The sequence below is a fragment of a genome, unplaced genomic scaffold, assembly GCF_019419815.1.
Source record: "Pyrus x bretschneideri cultivar Hongxiangsu unplaced genomic scaffold, Pyrus_bretschneideri_v1 Contig6, whole genome shotgun sequence".
Taxonomy (NCBI): domain Eukaryota; kingdom Viridiplantae; phylum Streptophyta; class Magnoliopsida; order Rosales; family Rosaceae; genus Pyrus; species Pyrus x bretschneideri.
In genome coordinates this window covers 3013661-3031908 of record NW_025999798.1, presented here as the reverse complement: position 1 = coordinate 3031908, position 18248 = coordinate 3013661, and the positions used below count along the sequence as shown (strand labels likewise).

Here is an 18248-nt window from a genome sequence, read left to right as displayed (position 1 = left end):
AAGAATAAGCAAATCAGTGGCAAGATTGGTAAAATACCCACAAAGGAAGGGCGTTTATTGCGCAAATATCAAGCGTCAGACATGATATTTTGGGGAACATTTGTTTCTTTTTTTTTTTCCAACAAAAACAAAAGCCGAATTCAGCAAACCCTAATTGAGAACCTTATCATTTTATATTGTACTTTCCCATTAAACAAATAATTAAATAAATAAATATTTATAAATATTTCTAAGATAATAAATAAACATATTTCTAAAATAATAAATAAATAATTATATATATTTATATTGTACTATTAAATAAACATTATAATTTATTTTTTTTAAACAAACGATATTATTTACAAATAAACAATAATACTACATAGCCCGGGTGAGGCGTACTTTTTGTGTTTTTCACCAGATTAATTTACCATACAACGTTTTAATTCATTTTAATAACTAATTAATTATTAAAGAATATATTAAAATTTGTGGCTTTATATAAAATTGAGCGACGCCGAGAGTCCGAGACTGTGCGGTCTGTTTTCTCAGAGTGTCCTTAAAAGTTAAACCGCTAGCAAACTCACTCGCTCGCGGCTCACTCATTCATATCTCGCCTCCTTTAGGTTTTCGCTGGTTCATTCCTTTGGTGCGTTTGGCTATGGCGGACGAGAGCGTGGCGGGGTCCGCTGATTTTCCTGTGAAGAGGCCCAGGGAGGAAGAAGAGAACGGCGCCGCAGCTGCTGCCTCAGCCGTCTCCATGGAGACTGACGGTAGCAAGGAGCCGGATTCTGTCTCCGCTGTCATTCCCGGCTGGTTTTCTGAGATTAGCTCAATGTGGCCAGGTTGGTTTTCTCTTCCATCCCCATTTATTTTCTCGCTATAACTTGTGTTTGGAAGCTCAGAAATTGTGGGAAAGTTTCCAAATAGTTTATTTAATATTTATAGCTATAAATGTTATGAAATTATTGGTTTGTTTTCTGAATCGTTATTTGTTTGCCTGTTAGGTATTAATGCTTGCTAATGAAATCTTGGAAATGGGTTTTTGCACAGAATAACAGTTTAGATTGAAGCTAATAGATTGTGCCGCTTTTATGGACCACAATTGTTGGGATGCAGGGGTACAGAGTATATGATAAATTTCCCTCCTCTGCTTTCTTGTATGTCATCAAGTGTTGGAATGCAGGGGTATACTGCTTGATGTCGCTTAGCGATTCTGAGTCACTTGCAAGTTTGAAATGTTGATATTATATGGTCACATGCTCCAATACTTGCACTTTCTCTAACTATGGTGAATAATTTCTCATCAAATGTTTGTTCAAGTTATAATGCGTGTTGCTGGATGTTTGAAACATAAGATTGATAATCGGATGCTTACCAAATGAAAACAGGGATTGCTCGGTGTTTTGTTGATTGTTTATTGTATCTTCCCGTTGTTTGGTAGACTGATTATAGAACTAGACTGCAACTCTATGGAAATTGATTTATACATGATATTATGCAGGAGAGGCACACTCCTTGAAGGTAGAGCAGATTTTGTTTCAGGGAAAGTCTGACTATCAGAATGTGATGGTCTTCCAGGTAAATTGACACTTCTCATAAATTCACGTCTATTTCTAATCGTTTCAATCATTTGATCTTTAAGAAAAAAAATTATCTCAATTGATGCTACGATTTCTGTTTACAGTCAGCGACATATGGAAAGGTTCTTGTGTTGGATGGGGTGATTCAGTTAACAGAAAGGGATGAATGTGCCTATCAAGAAATGATTACTCATCTCCCACTCTGCTCAATTCCAAATCCAAAGAAGGTTAATATTATTTTTTGTTGAACTACCATTTACTAGAACTGTGTGCTTTGACAATGGTTTTTTAATAAATTCTTTTGAGTGGTTTTAGCATTGTGAATTGTTTTTGAAGTCTAATCTTTCCAAATTGGTATTGTTTAGGTTTTGGTTATTGGTGGAGGAGATGGTGGGGTACTGAGGGAAGTGGCTCGTTATTCTTCGGTTGAGAAGATTGATATATGTGAGATCGATAAGATGGTGATTGATGTAAGTGTTGATGATGATGTCTTTCGGCTTGTTCTGTTTGATGTCTTTCGGCTTGTTCTGTTTGTAATTTTAATGTATAAAACTTTTCAAAGTAGCTTGTGTAATATTTTCGTGTACACCTAGATTCATTACTTGAAGGAATTTACTTTGACTGGAGCATGCATGTTACCATGTGGTTCTCATTTGACATAGACTCTGTCAATACGCACAATTGGACTCAAGACTTCTGACTTTTATACGATGAAATGGTAACAGATTTATTTCCTTCTGCATTCCAGGTGTCTAAACAGTTTTTCCCTGAGGTAGCTATTGGATATGAGGACCCACGGGTCACACTTCATGTTGGTGATGGTACGCTTGTTCTTCTTCTGTCTAATTTTTTTTTTTCTTGCCTTTTCGTTTCATTTCTTGTAAACGGCTTACTCATAAGATTTCTCTTAATATTGTAGGAGTTGCATTTTTGAAGGCTGTTCCTGCAGGAACTTATGATGCAGTAATAGTGGATTCTTCTGACCCAATAGGTATTAATAAGAAACTACATGCATCTTGCTTTCGATAGAAATATGAGAGTTGTGAGTTTACTGGTTTTGATGTTTTTTTCTTTTTTCAATCAGGTCCTGCAAAAGAACTTTTTGAGAAGCCCTTTTTCCAGACAGTAGCGAATGCTCTTCGTCCGGGAGGAGTTGTGTGTACACAGGCAGAGAGTATATGGCTTCACATGCACATCATTGAGGATATTGTGGCAAACTGTCGCGAGATATTCAAAGGCTCTGTCAACTACGCATGGACTACAGTCCCTACATATCCAAGGTATACATTTTTCTGAGTCTCCTTCACGCATACACACACACTCTCTCTCTCTCTCTCTCTCTCTCTCTCTCTCTCATGCACACACATACACGGATGTACAAGGATGTGCCTGCCTGCATGACCACGTTTGTGTTTATAACTTGTTTAATTGCGGGATTCTTTTCATTTTGCAATTTACTAGGTGGTAAATTATCATAGCTAATGGTTTCAAAAGTGCAACAATTGACTTATAGGCCACATATTTTTTCCAAAGTTAGCTTAATCTGTTGTTTTCTTCTGTGCTTCCATCACTTGCATGGCCGTCACTAGTCAGTTACAAATTTTCTTTCATTATCACAACTTGGCGTTGTGTTGTATGTTGGTTTGTTGGTCCATCGTTAATCTGATTGAACAAGTTCCTATCTTACTGTTTATTTTGCTTTCGTTTCTGTTTCAGTGGCGTGATTGGTTTTATGCTTTGTTCTACCGAGGGACCTGCTGTGGATTTTAAGCACCCCGTGAATTCAATTGATGAGTCGAAACGATCCTTGAGATTTTACAACTCTGAGGTGTGATTTTGCTTTTTCTTGTTTTCGTTGAGCTCATCATCATGATATCCCTATTTCTGTCAGATTTAACCTTTCTTTCCTTTCTCATTTTCAGATTCATACAGCTGCTTTCTGTCTACCATCTTTTGCGAAGAAGGTTATTGACGCAAAAACAAAGTGAGGAACACTTTAGTAGCATCCAACAAGCAGAATTGTTGTTGCCGAGCGCCTTTTTATCCCGTAGTTGAAATAGTTTAATTCAGAGCAATGAACCATGGAATAATTTGATATTTGAATTGCTGTTCTAGAGTCGATCCCTATTGGGATTATTGGAGCTGTAGTAGTGATGTGAACAGTGTTTTCGAAGATCGTCTTTCCGCATGATTAATTACAGAGATGGTTATATACATGCAAGCTAGTTTTTGCCTCCATTTAATCTTCATTACATCATATTTTCCTGCAAATGCGTCATTTTTCAACAGGTCCCGAAATCAAGTGCTCCGTCTGGCGGATCATGAACATCATATGCCGTTTTGGCGTTCGTCAAACCATCGTCTCCGACGACTTCATCATCAACTTTCTTCCCCAAGCTCTGCCTTTTGCAGTTGTTGAAGTAAACCACGAAGACAACCCACTTCATCACATTCACGGTGCAGAAAACCCCAACATGAGCAACAACTCCATTCCTTCCTCCACAGCATGCAAAAAACAAGCAAGACCCTCTTAAACCGAGTCCGAAAACAGAGAAAACGGGTGAATCATCAAGTCCTTGATGCCGTTGCCGCTCACTACCTCTGATTAGAGAAGCTGAGAGCATCAATGCAACGATCAATCTTGTGGCCGTGTGGAGCAATGTTCCATTCGTAGTTGAAGGAATCGAGGTGGTGTTGTCGGACGAATTATGAGATTTGAACCAGAGTTGTTTGGGGCAATGGTTCATAGACAAGTGAGAAGCAGAAGAGAGGGAGAGAGGTGAGTAGAATAAAGTGGGTATTCTTGTAGGTCAAGTTTAGAGCTTGTTTCAGTATGTCAAATAACCCTAGATTTTGCTTCAGCATGATGTGGTTGCTTTCCATATCAACAACCTTCACCAGCTACAAATTAATCAGGGGATACTTCAGTACTTATATGAAAGGAAAATGATTTCTGTATAGACGCATACTATTTTTCAATTCAAATGCAAAAAATAAACAAGAATACAAGTGACAAGGATGTGTGCGGAAATCACTTGTCATGTAATATAAAATAGCTTATTAAGCAAGTCAACGACAATGTATTGAGAAGGCTTCGTTTGATTAAACCCAGTGGCCATCAAGTCAATGGGTTTGGATGGTATCTGACAATGATACTGTACTTGCTGGTACGTGAGGTTCTACTTCCATACATCTACATTGTCATACAAGCGGATGCTGGATTAAGACTAAAAGCTCTTCTGGATAATTAAAAGCAAAAGCTCTACGTAGGAAGCTCTTGAAATCTTAATTAAGGATTTGAATATGCTTCTAACAAAAGCACTTTTAGTGCGCTTAGAGCATTTCCAATATTGTGGTGTCAAATGCTAGATTTTGGCATGCTAAAAGACAAATTTTAGCTTCCCAAAGTTTTTTTTGATTTGTTTGCTCTCTACCAATTCGAATAGCTTGGGACGTGCTTAAAGTGATCTAACAATATTAGGGAAGAGATTTCAAACACCATCCATCACTTGACCAAAACTCCATCATCAATCACTTTAATGTCCTTACGAGATATTGAGAATTTAGCAACAAATTGGGGTTGGGTTTTATCTACACAAACTTCAATGGGATTGCATTGTGATTGAACTTGTTGCCCGCTTTCCGCATTTTTAAGTCCAAAAGGGAAGCATGGCTAATTAACCAGAGATAAATATATGTACCTGGGTCTGGATAAGCCCAAAATAAGATATTTTTCATAGCATTCTGGATTAAGGAGGCCCAATGTGCTAATGTGGGAATCTGATACTCAATGCAGCTCCACTTTCATTGTAAAAAGACGTTTATATAAGCGGTGTTTAAAATATCGGTATTGGTAAAAATAGCGATATGTGAATTTGTGAAAATATCGAATATCGATATCGATTATTTTCAATGGAAATGATGGAGCTTTAAAATGAAACTTTAGAGATTGTCAAACATTAGTTGGACAAAATACAAGAGTTTTTCTGATATTTAACATATGGGTTAGAAATATTGGTAATATATGTCGATTTTAGTCTAAACTTAAGAGTTCCTCCAATATGAGGTGAATTTAGACTTCGCTCCCCATTTCCATATATTTCTTTGATTTTTTGATATTTCCATGAAAATATCAACTGCATCGAACAAATTTTAAACTTTGAATGTAAGTAGACCTTTGAATTTTTGCACGACACGTAAACCGACACAAAAATAACATGTTTTGAGTTAACTTGTTTACGATTCGAGTTATTATCGGGTCGCCTATTAAGAACCTATTAATAAGTCGAGTCATTATAGTGTCACCCATTAAGAATCCGACAAGATATCGTTTTTCAGATCTAGACATTAGGCATGTTAATTTCTAGTATGACTCGTTAACCCGATACAAAACGACACAACCCATTAATAAATCGAGCCATTATATGGTCACCTGATAAGAACTTGTTAAGATAATAGGTTTGACATGACATAACCACTTAAATTAACGAGTATCACATGAAAACGGCATGAACACAACAAACACGATCTTTTCGTCAGGCCAAATATAAGAAAGGACAATGGTCAATCATGACATGTATATGATAAGCGTCTTCCTCCATTACCAGAATCTTGCATGATAGAGTATTAATTCATAACTCGAGGTGGCGCATGTTATTTAATCGGTAATTTGGTGATTTTGACTGATTGGACATTGATGTTATATATGTGGTGACGAGTGAGTAGGGTTTTGAATTGCTTTTGAGTTTTGAGTGCGGGTTATGTCTTCTTAATTTTAAACATACCCCGCGAATCAATCAATGCAAAAGACAGCCACAAGTCGAAAGGACGGACTTGCATCATTGGGATAGTGATTTTGCATCCTTCGTTTTTTGGTTTAGGTATACTTCTTCAATGGTCATGTTAGCATTAGTCGCACGTTTACATATAATTATCATGAAGCTCAGAAAGATTGACAGCTAGCATGCTTCTTTTGCAAAAGTTGTGCTAGAAACACTCTTTTACGCAAACATGAACAACTGTATAATTCTTCTCTCTAATGCAAGGTAGGTGATTAATACAAAAAGCTAAATGAGGAAATTTTCACCATCATAGGGTTGGTAGCTTTTCCTTTCTAAAATTGAAGTTGGAAAGAAACATAGAGCAGATTTTACCCAAATAGTAACTATATTGACACTAAAAGTGTGTGAGAAATACACACAAATAAAATTGGTTACAAAAAAGAGAATGCAAAGCAGTGACAGATCCATGATTCTAATATTAGGTGGTTCTAATTAAGGTATGTAAGGCACTTGTCTCGCAGGCCAAATACAAAGATATAAATAATGATTTTACAAATGATTCAATCAGTCATTTCTTATTGCATTCTATCTAATCATTTCAAATCCCTCAATCTAATTTTTTACAATGTATTTCCAATTAATTTAGCCTGATTTTGTTAGTCTTACGTATCTCTCATCCAAATATACGACAACGTCTAGTAAATGGCATTATATCATGATTTTTGGTGTTTCCAATTTTGTTTATTTTTATTCTTATTTTATCAAAAACTCATAACCTATTTATATTTGTGCATATATTAATCCAATACTAGACAAATTTAGAGGTGTCAAACGGATCGGCCGGCACAGGCACGATCTATTTAAATAGGGAACGGTACGACACGATTCGTAAGAAGTGGACGGACCGCACCTAAGATATAGGTTCAATGGGTCACCCGGATAGAGGCCCATTGGGCATGTTCTGAGCCTAGCACGGCTCGCGACCCTGACTTATTATAAAAAGAATTCATTATTCGTTGATTTTCAATTAAAAGAATACATTTTTAAGGTTAGTAAGACTTAATAGCAGTGATATTTAGCTTAATAACATGTTTAACTGCAGTTTGTTTTGCAGAATTTGGCGTGTTTAGTAACATGGTCCAAGTCTTAATGTTGGAAAAGGATCCTTGTCGGATCTTTTTTTTTGGGGATCTTAGGAATCCTGTGATCGCGACCGTTCATCATATATCGTGCGGTCAGAAATTATTTTAAATTTTAAAATTAAATGTAAATAGTACTTAATGAAAATTAATTGCACGATATACGATGAACGATCGTGATCACATGATCCTTAGAATCCTCAAGAAAAGAATTCGACGTAGATCATTTTTCATTTTTTATTAAAAGATTGGCTCAAGCATAATTCGTTTATTAAGTGGGCTGACTGGAGCTGGTCGGCATAAAAGAGTCAATTTAGATATCCTTTGTGACTCCGATGACGACTAGATCAACGCCTTAATACTTCAAGAGAAACTCGATCCCAAACCCATGTGAGCGAACTTGAAATGAACGAGGATGGACCAAGCCGAACGATTTGACAACTCTAGTCACAAGTTGATATGAATGTGACACAAACCACATCCCCTACAGTTGTTTTCGCTTGTACGTTTGGCTTTGATCTGAACCCATGGTCCCATGTAACATGATAACTTGTGTACTTTGAAACTATATCCACGTTATTTATATGTTAAAGAATGCCTTCTGGGTAAGAATATGCATGTCACGAGTGTATACTATTTTTTATTTCTCTAACCACATGACATATAACGTGATCTAATAAGAAGTAAAGATAAAGTAATATCTCGGTGATTTATGTTTTCCTGTAACGGTAAGGTTTGCTTACTTACTTGAGATAAGAGAAGTCATGAACAACTCCTCTATGCGAAACACATACTTAATTGTTTAGATATGACATGTATAGTACTTCAACGTGAAAATCGCCTACTTAATCCCTACTGTGTTAATAAACGCAAAATATGCCATTAATAAAAACAATAATCATACTTTACGTATCTATTCCATAATATGTGTGTATGTATATATCTCACGTTATTTAGTAAAGCAACGAGAGATACCAGACTAGTTGTCCTTATATATATATATGTGTATCACTTATGTTTAGCACTCTCATTACATTACTTAGTCTTGTAATAGGAGAGTTGAAATTGACTATCCTCATATGTTTATCTCATATGTCTATCGCTCCCATCACATTATTTAATCATGTGGTGAGAACCATAAAATTAAGGGTTCTTCTAGAGATAGATCTTTGTAACTCTTGTTTCTTCAATAGAAGCCCATCTATCTTTAAACATTCAAATAAAACTCAAAATTCAAATTTGTTGAAATGTGAGCAAAGAAATAACGTATTATTACAAATTATTTGCAATTTATGACACAATACACTAATTATGTTAATGAATCATATTATTATCTACAATAATGATGTAATTCGTTGAGTTTTAATAAGCACGATTTCAGTTTTTTTTCCTCTTTGTTTTTTCTCTCGTAAAATCCTTATTTCCATCTAGCTTTTTTCTTTAAGCAATTTAACATTTTAAAATTCAAATAGTAGGTGCACTATTTGTGAGAGTGAAAAACTGTAGCTTCTTTCAAGAGTTGACCAAGACAATTATGTGTATTCTATTTAGATTTTGAGAAATTGCATGTAAAATTTTGATTCAATTCTCTTGAAATCTCAAGGGAAGAGGTGAGATTTGCGAGTGCTTAAAATACATTACGAAATCTCTATAATTCCCTCAAATTCCTCAACTTTTAAAAATTATATAAAATGAATTTCCAATTGAATACACCTGGAATGTTATCAACATTTTGAAATTCTAATTGAATACACATGGATTTCTAAAAATCTAAATAAACTATATTAAAACCCTAATTCAATGCATGTTAAATTTCAGAGAATCATTTAAAATCCTGATTAAATATTTCTAGATTTTTTTTTGTTGAGATTTATCAAAAGAATTAAAATTCCTTAGAATCTGAATTGAATACACCATCCATTTATGATATGTACAAAATTTAACTATATTTTTGTACTAATTAATTTACCAATATATAAATACATATATATATTTTTATAAAATATATAACATGCCTAATATATATAATATTACATGAAAATAAGTTACCTACAAAATAAATGAATGTTAAAAAACATACTTATAAATAATAAATGTAGAGTTAATGTTACGAAAATTATATTTTACATATAAATGTGGGTAAATTATTTTAAACACATATATATACTATAAAAAAAAATTATGTCTAATATATATAAGAATCCATGCAAAATAATTTACCTACAACATAAAAAAAAAGCTGTTTGATTAAGTTAACAATACATGCAAAACAAATTCACCAATAAAAATGAATAATGAGCTAAAATATGCCTAATATGTGTAATAAATTTATTAGGCATATTAGGCATGTTAATCATTAGTCAATTATTGGGTGTGACAAAACATACATAAATCAATTATTAGGCATATTAGGCATTTTTGTCTATTTATTTATAGGCTTCTTTTTATATCCAAAATGGTCCCTGAGATTTGCATAACACATCATTTTGGTCTCTGAGATTGAAAATCAATAGAAATAGTCCCTGAGATTGTTCACCATCCATTATTTTGGTCATTCCATTAAAAACTTTGTTAAGTGTCCTGGAGCTCTTGGCCATAAGTTTGGGCAAATTTAAAAGCTTCGTAACTCAATCGTTTCTTAACTAAATTCGACCCATAATAGATCAAAATGAAGATAGAAAAGTGTAGAACAAGATTATACTCATTTGGAAGCCCAATGGTTGCCGGAGATGGCGGAATATGGTGAGGAGGGGGAGGTTAGTGATCTTATGCGTTGGGTGGTTTGTGGTCTATGGAGAATATTGAAGTGTCGAACTAGTATGGTGTTTGAGAAAATTGAGGTAGAGCCTACTGTTGTGATGCAATTACTTCAACAACAATGGGAGAAGATAGCGGGATGTGATGGGGAAGTAGTGCAACAACCAACCTGTGGGCAGCAAGGAAGAGGGGAGAGTCCTGAAGGGTGGGTTAAGCCACCTTTTGGAACAATAAAAGTTAATTGTGATGGAGCCTGGTGTAATCATACTGATGTGGGTGGTTTTGGGTAGAATGCGAGGGATTTTATGGGCATTTTAAAAGGTGTTGGAGGTGTGGGCAAAGTACTATATGTTTCGAGCATCATGGTGGAAGCGGAAGCAATGAGGTTGGCTTTGCTTGTGTGGAAATGGGCTTCGGGTCTGTTCAGTTGGAAGCTAATTCAAAGGTCTTTGTCAACATGATTCATGAAAGCATGCAACCAGAAGCAATCATGGATGGTATTCTATGGGACATTAACCTTATTAAGCAACAATTATGTTTTGTTGAGTTTATTTATACTCCCCGTGCCTGTAATGAGGCTGCGCATCTTGTGGCATCTTATGCCATGCGTGTGGAGAGTGATCACTCATAGGATGATTTTGAACCAAAATAATTATTTAATACTATGGCATCTGATGTAAAAATTTCGATACGTATTTAATAATATTCAACTTTTGACAAAAAAAAAAAAAAAAAATTCACATAAGAGAGAGAAACCCAAGATAACACACCACCGATTTGGGAACTGGCACAGATGTATGTAGCAGAATTGTGGCCAGAAATACTTTGGCCCCCAACATCATGTAAATATCCCAAGCTCCCAACCCTTTATTTATTCCAATTTCCAACCAGCTGATCTCGTCCAAGGCCATACCAAATATGGACGCCTTCTCTTCCTCCTTCCTATCTGCATTTCCTGCCTTCTCTTCCCCCAAGCTCAGCAGTATTTCCTCTATCAGAATGGAAGAAAGACCCAGCTCCCAACCACCAGCTTCAAGGCCGCCGCCGTCGCAGCAGCCTCCGAGAACCACTCCACCACCGCCGCTAGCGGCAAAAGCCGATCATGCTCTTCAAAACAATGCCTCAACTTTCACTGCGGCAAAACAAACAGTTTCTGCGCTACCCGCAGTGATCTTCAATGCTTTGGACGATTTCATCAACAGCTTCATCGACCCTCCAGTGAAACCCTCAGTGGACCCCAGGCACGTGCTCTCCCACAACTTTGCTCCGGTTGAGGAGCTCTCGCCGACGGAGTGTGAGATCATACACGGCTCCCTGCCGCCGTGCCTCGACGGAGCCTACATTCGCAATGGCCCCAACCCGCAATACCTTCCTCGTGGGCCCTACCACCTGTTCGACGGGGACGGCATGCTGCACTCCGTTAGGATCTCTGGAGGCCGGGCGGTGCTCTGCAGCCGATACGTCAAGACCTACAAGTACACCGTTGAGCGTGACGCCGGCCACCCTATACTTCCCAACGTCTTCTCTGGCTTCAACGGCCTCACCGCTTCCGCCACACGTGGCGCTCTCTTCGCTGCCCGGGTCTTTACAGGTAGGGTCCACAATCCATTCCATACCTAAAACGCAAACATTTCAATGCATTCTCTTCTACATATTTCTTATTAAAAAAAAAAGAGTTTTAACGGAAAAATCTGCGGTACTGTTCACTTTAACGAAAAATTATATTTTTACACTAAAAAATCAATTCTGGTATTATTCATTTTACCCTTTATTTTGTCCTTATCATTCAAACTCAAGTTTTCAAACCATTTTTATTAGTTTTCCTTTAAAAAAATTGACTTAAATGTTAAAATGATTTCTATGTTTTAAAATTAAAGAGAAATTAATGAAAATGGTTTGAAAACTTTTAGTTTTAACAATAAGGAAAAAATAAATGGTAAAGTGAATAGTATCATGATTGACTTTTTAGTGTAAAAATATGGTTTTTCGTTAAAGTGAACTGTACCGGGAGTTTTTCGTTAAAGTTCCCTTTAATCAAAGGATCAATGTAATCTTTGTGTTTCTAATTTGGCCAATTTAGTTATTGTCTTTCTTTTCGTTCGCTAATTAAAGACATTTTTATCTAATTTTTATAAAAAATATATATATTATTATAAAATTATAATTTATTTGATTTAAAATATTTAAAATGAAATAAAATTAAAAATTATTTTCCTCCCAACTCTCTGACCTCCTCCCTAACATTGCTCCCTCTTTTTTCTATGTCACAACCTTAATCATTTTTCAGATTAGAAGTTTTATTTCTTATATGTGTTATTTCTTGTTGATTTGCATTTTTCTCAAAAGAGAAAGAGTAATTATTTCTCATATGAAATTTTTAAAAGAGATTGAATGAAATGTCCTTAATTGGTTAATAGAGACAAACATGAGAATTAAAGTAGTCAAAATCGAAATACGGGAACTAAATTGGCCATATGGCTATAACACAGAAACTATTTTGACATTTAAGCCTAAAAAAATTGGATAACATAATCTTTAGCGATCCGGACTACAAAACATGTCGGCTTTATGGCTACTAAATTGATAAAGAAACAAAATAGTTTTTCTTCAATTTAATCATTATTGTTCATTTTTCTTATTATAAATTGTCCTGACTATTGAAAAAAAAAAAACTATTATAGTTTTATTTTTGGGTAAATGACAAAAAATTACCTCAGCTATTGGTTTTACGACACTTTCATAACTTATCTTTTAAAATTGACAATGTCATACCCCATCTTACGAATTTGTGCTAATGTCAGACCTCCGTCAGTTTTTCTGTTGTTTTATCTGTTAAATCCTGACGTAGCCAAAGACAGGACCCACTCACTAATCCTATTAGATTAAAAAAATAATAAAATATATTTTTAATAATAAAATATTCAAAAATTAAAAAACTAAAAAAAATAAAAAGTGGCCTAAGGGATCCGCCCTTCTTTTTCCTCCACCCGCACCAACCCTTTTTCTTCTTCTTTTCGACAGCCACCAAACCCTTCCTTGTCCCCCCAACCTTCCTTCACCACCCTCTCTCTCTTTTCTCTCTCTCCTCTCTTTGGGATGCGGTCTCCCTCCTCCGTCCCTATCCCCACTCGCACTCATCCCGTCCCCTACCTTTGTCCTTATTTCTGTTTCAGAACCCCCTCCCTTCTTCAACCCAAACCCTAACCCTAATTCCCCAATTTCAAACAGAAAACCCTAATTCCCCCAAACCTTAACCCTAAATTTCAAATCTCCATAGTTGAGGCAATGCTGCAAACAGACTTACAACCATTGCAGGTCATCTTCTTGGGGCTCTCCTTGGCACCGTAGGCGGGGGATTCACTGCCTCCGTTAGAAGAAGCATCGACGGCCTTGCTGTTGTCTTCCCACTTGAGGGGTTTGTTGAGCGCGGAATGAATGTAATTGATCAAACCCACGCCTCGAGGAAATCGAAAATCCTCTGAACGGAGCCGATGTCGTCAACTAGAGACTTGTGGGGGTCCATGAAGGTGAGCTTTCGAGAAAGGTTAATGGCCCTAGATTTGGCGATGATGGTGTTGCGATAGTACTTGTAGAGGGTAGGGTTTTTCGAAGGGGATCGAGAATCGAAGAACTCAGTGGTGGATGTGGTCCGGCGAGAACTAGCTGGAATAGCTAAGGATGTGGATGACGTTGGCGTCAGAGGTGGGATGTGGTTTAGGATGGCGGGGAGCGGCGGTGGTCAGAGTCTTGGGATTGGCAGCGATCAGAAGAGGAGTGGGTGGGGGTTTGGATGGGGTGTTGGAGGAGGAAAGGTCTTGGGCCTCTGTTTGGGTCGAAGATCTTCGAAGGGACAAAGGTAGGGGAAGGGAAAAGGTGGGAGGTGGGGGATGGGGTGGGTCCCACATTTTCTTAATAAATTTTTAAATGATTTTCTATATTTATTAGTTTTTTTTTTTGTTGAAATATATTTATTTGTATTTAATTAATTTTTTAATTTAGTTGGGTAAGGATGTGGTTCCCACACCTACCAGCTCATAACTTAACGGTCAAACTTAACAGAAAACTGACGGAGGTCTGACATTGGTACAAATTCGTAAGATGAGGTATGAAATTGTCAATTTTAAAAGATGAGGTATGAAAGTGTCGTGGCACCAATAGTTGAAATAGTATTTTGTAATTAACCCTTTATTTTTTGTTCAAAACTGTTGTTCTTACTATCTATTTATATCATTATTTATTATCTCTTTAATAAAAATGGGATCCATATACATTTGTGGGCCCAAATAAATAGTACAAATACATGATAATTGTAGTAATGATCTTTTTTGTTACTCCACATCTCCTTTTTCTTCCTCAATTTTTCTTTGGTCTATTCCATCCAAAAGTTAAAGGATGAGCACAAAAGAAAAAGGAGTAATTTCTGATACTTAGTACAACATTAGCAAGTACATAACTGTCATAACAAAATTAAATTAATTATATTTTTATTCTAATCTTTCATTCAGTATTACTATCAAATGATCGATGTAATATTCAAATATTCACCGTTACTTTGTTTATAGGCCAATACAATCCTGCAAATGGCATTGGTCTTGCAAACACAAGTTTGGCCTTCTTTGGCGACCGACTTTATGCTCTCGGCGAGTCCGATCTCCCTTACTCCATCCGCCTGACGTCCAACGGAGATATCGAAACTCTGGGACGCCATGATTTCGATGGCAAGCTCTCCATGAACATGACAGCTCATCCCAAGATAGACCCTGACACGGGGGAGGCCTTCGCCTTCCGCTATGGCTTTATACGGCCGTTTCTAACCTACTTCCACTTTGATTCGAATGGCGTGAAGCAGCCGGACGTTCCGATATTCTCCATGGTCACTCCAACGTTCCTCCATGACTTCGCAATCACCAAAAAACATGCCATATTTGCTGACATACAAATTGGGTTGAACCTTATTGACATGATCACTAAACGAGCCTCCCCCGTTGGTTTGGACCCCTCGAAAGTGCCGAGAATTGGAGTGATTCCGCGGTACGCAAAGGACGAGTCGGAGATGAGGTGGTTTGAGGTGCCGGGTTTCAACAGCGTACACGCCACCAATGCATGGGATGAGGACGATGCTATTGTGATGGTGGCACCAAACGTTTTGTCAGCAGAGCACACAATGGAGAGGATGGATCTTGTTCATTCCTTGGTTGAGAAGGTTCGGATTGATCTCAAAACGGGGATTGTGACGAGGCAGCTGATTTCGACCAGAAATCTGGATTTCGCCGTGATCAATCCGGCTTACCTCGGGAGGAAGAATAAGTATGTGTATGTAGCTGTGGGTGATCCCATGCCTAAGATATCAGGAGTTGTAAAATTGGATGTGTCCAATGCGGAGCACAAGGAGTGTATTGTGGCCAGCAGGATGTTTGGGCCGGGGTGCTACGGGGGCGAGCCGTTTTTCGTAGCCAGAGAGCCCGAGAATCCTGAGGCGGACGAGGACGACGGGTTTTTGGTGTCGTATGTTCACGATGAGAAGGCTGGGGAATCGAGGTTCTTGGTGATGGATGCAAAGTCTCCTCAGCTTGACATTGTGGCTGCTGTGAGGATGCCCCGGCGGGTGCCTTATGGCTTCCACGGACTCTTTGTGAGGGAAAGTGATCTCAACAAGTTGTAGTTTCATATGTCCCCATGAAGCAACATAGCAAACGTTACACAAACAAAAATATATTGCACATATTTATATTTTACAATAAAGCTTCCAATAAAAAATAAAAGTTTAAAATACAATTAATTTTGCTCAAATATAAAAAAATAAAAAAATTTACCATTAATTGGTGTTTATAAACATGTATCGGAGAAGTACGACAATAATCTACAATTAGATGGTTTATTGGGCCTATCTGGTGTGTACGAACCACATTTTGTTGGACTGATGATTAAGTTAAAGATAATATCAAAATTATATTAAATTCTATATCGCATAAATAAATCATGTAGGTGATCGCACTTCACCATACTAATTCCCCAAAGCAGAACAAGCTAATTGATCTAAGCATTGAGTGTTGGAATTTAATACAGCTGCAAACATAGATTACGAACATGCATCAAGTACTGTGATTTGAGTTCAGACTTTGTGAAGCCATTGATCGCTGGGAAATGAAAAGGAAATATTCTACTCAAGGAGGACCTTATGTTCTTTCTAGAATAGGGCTAGATTTTCTGATATACAAACATGTTCCTCTTGAGCAGGGACTTATACTTTTATAAATGTGCAACCATAACCATTTCCTCCTATCAAGGAAAACGGTTTGTTCAAAACACACGTCTATAGTGCTCCAACGTGGGATATCCACTCACCAACATGTTTAACCCTTAATGTCCTACTTTAAAGGAAAGAGGTTTATTCACCTATTAACTCTAACCATTCTCAGTTTCCACTAAACTCAAAACCCGAATGAGATAAGTTTATAGTCCAATATGGTTCCAACATTGAGCAACAATACCAATATCTGTTGTAACGAATAGTGGAGGCTTCCAGCTTCTCATAATTCTTCATCACAAGGTTGCTTCCATGTCCACTGCCTTCACTTGCGCGTTCATCCCAGTCACAATCGAAAATACGCAGAGTATTTTCTGATGATTAAAGGACCGTTTGATTTTGTTCTTTTCAGTTTTCAATCATACACCTGATAAAACAATAATCTATACATATTAATAGAATTCTGATTCTTAACCAAAACTTCGTAAAATTATCATTCTAACTTTCTAGACAAAACTGAACATAAATAAAAACTATGAACAATTTAGTAATTACACGAACATGAATTTTACTTTTTTTTACGTGAACCTTATATCCACACAAACATAGCAGCCCTATTCAAAATTAAAAATTAAATAAAAAAACCCTAGCTCTCTCCTCTTCCTCTCTTTGCACTCTGTCGCCAAAAAAATCCTCAATCGCTCTTCTCCCACGTTCTCCTCTTAACTGATCTACTTTCTTCAGAACCACCCAACAACACTATAATTTGTCTTTTCCCGAACTCCCACAAGTTACAAAAACAAATCTTTCAAAATATTAAAATCCCCATTCCATATTAATTCTTAAAAATTTGTTTAATGTTCAAAATTGCAAGATAAATGAAACAAGGATTAATCTATAAGGTTTGATCTGTATTTCTCTTCTCTTCAAAAATTGATGAAATATAAATGAAAGGATTGTCTTTGCTGGTTTGGTGGCTATGTTCGGCAGTCTATTGACAAATATTCCTAAAAAGCAGGCAACTTTTTCTTACAGTTTTGTGGATGTGACGAAACGTAGAAAATTAAGAAGCAAATTTAATTGCACACGTATTGGTGTTTGCCAATTGCTAGTTTGAGTTGAGTATACTCGAGCATGGTGATTAAGAGTTAAGACCCACGTTTACTTATCTTTGGGAGTTGCCGCGCCGACTGTCACCTTGTACGTTGTTGCATGCACGATTTATTTTGGTCCTCAAACACCAAGTAAAATATCTTACCAGCATGCACACTCTGAATCCACCTCGTTGGTCCTGTTCCGATTTAGTTACTGCCAATGCATGTGCAGCTGCTGCAAGCTAAAAATCACCATTTAGCTTCAGACAGGATCTCAACACATCCTCGTCTCCTCCAGCAGGTTTTCCTCCTCTTCATTGTCTGCAACCTGGAAACTCGTCAGCGCGCCTATTTCCAGCAACAACCCATCGAGCCAGACAAAATTCCCACACTTCCTCCTACCTCAGGACCTTCTCATCACCTGTGAATCCCATAGCTCCACCTGCTGCAAAACCCCTGCAACACTTGAGACTAAACATCACCAGGAGAAGTGTTGCTTCCAGTACCTAGAGGGCATACTCAAAGTCTTCCACCACAAACTTGCTAACCCGGCCTTGCACCCGTAGCACTGTGGACCCTTGCCTTCGGAACCGGATCCGAACCTGCTGTCTCTCTCAGATCCTCTTTCCAATTTTCTTCCACGATTTCAACCTTGAATAGCTTAA

General features: G+C 37.1%; 2 protein-coding genes across 3 annotated transcripts; both read left to right on the top strand.

Annotated features, from left to right (window-relative positions):
* Positions 1-500: 500 nt before the first annotated feature.
* LOC103953512 (spermidine synthase) lies at positions 501-3779 on the top strand. Of its 2 annotated transcripts, XM_048572211.1 has the most exons (10): positions 700-827; positions 1036-1110; positions 1487-1563; positions 1670-1792; positions 1931-2035; positions 2314-2386; positions 2485-2556; positions 2650-2845; positions 3282-3393; positions 3488-3779. In XM_048572211.1, exons 2-10 carry the CDS (start codon positions 1077-1079, stop codon positions 3551-3553), a joined length of 858 nt encoding a protein of 285 aa, XP_048428168.1. In that variant the 5' UTR covers positions 700-827; positions 1036-1076; the 3' UTR covers positions 3554-3779. The 2 variants fall into 2 exon arrangements, with proteins under 2 accessions (XP_048428167.1, XP_048428168.1); XM_048572210.1 differs by lacking the exon at positions 1036-1110 and having other exon boundaries at positions 501-827.
* Positions 3780-11018: 7239 nt separating this feature from the next.
* On the top strand, positions 11019-15952 carry LOC125471606 (probable carotenoid cleavage dioxygenase 4, chloroplastic). Its single transcript, XM_048572236.1, has 2 exons — positions 11019-11833; positions 14805-15952. The coding sequence occupies exons 1-2, from the start codon at positions 11161-11163 to the stop codon at positions 15902-15904; spliced, it is 1773 nt and encodes a 590-aa protein (XP_048428193.1). The 5' UTR covers positions 11019-11160; the 3' UTR covers positions 15905-15952.
* Positions 15953-18248: the final 2296 nt, after the last annotated feature.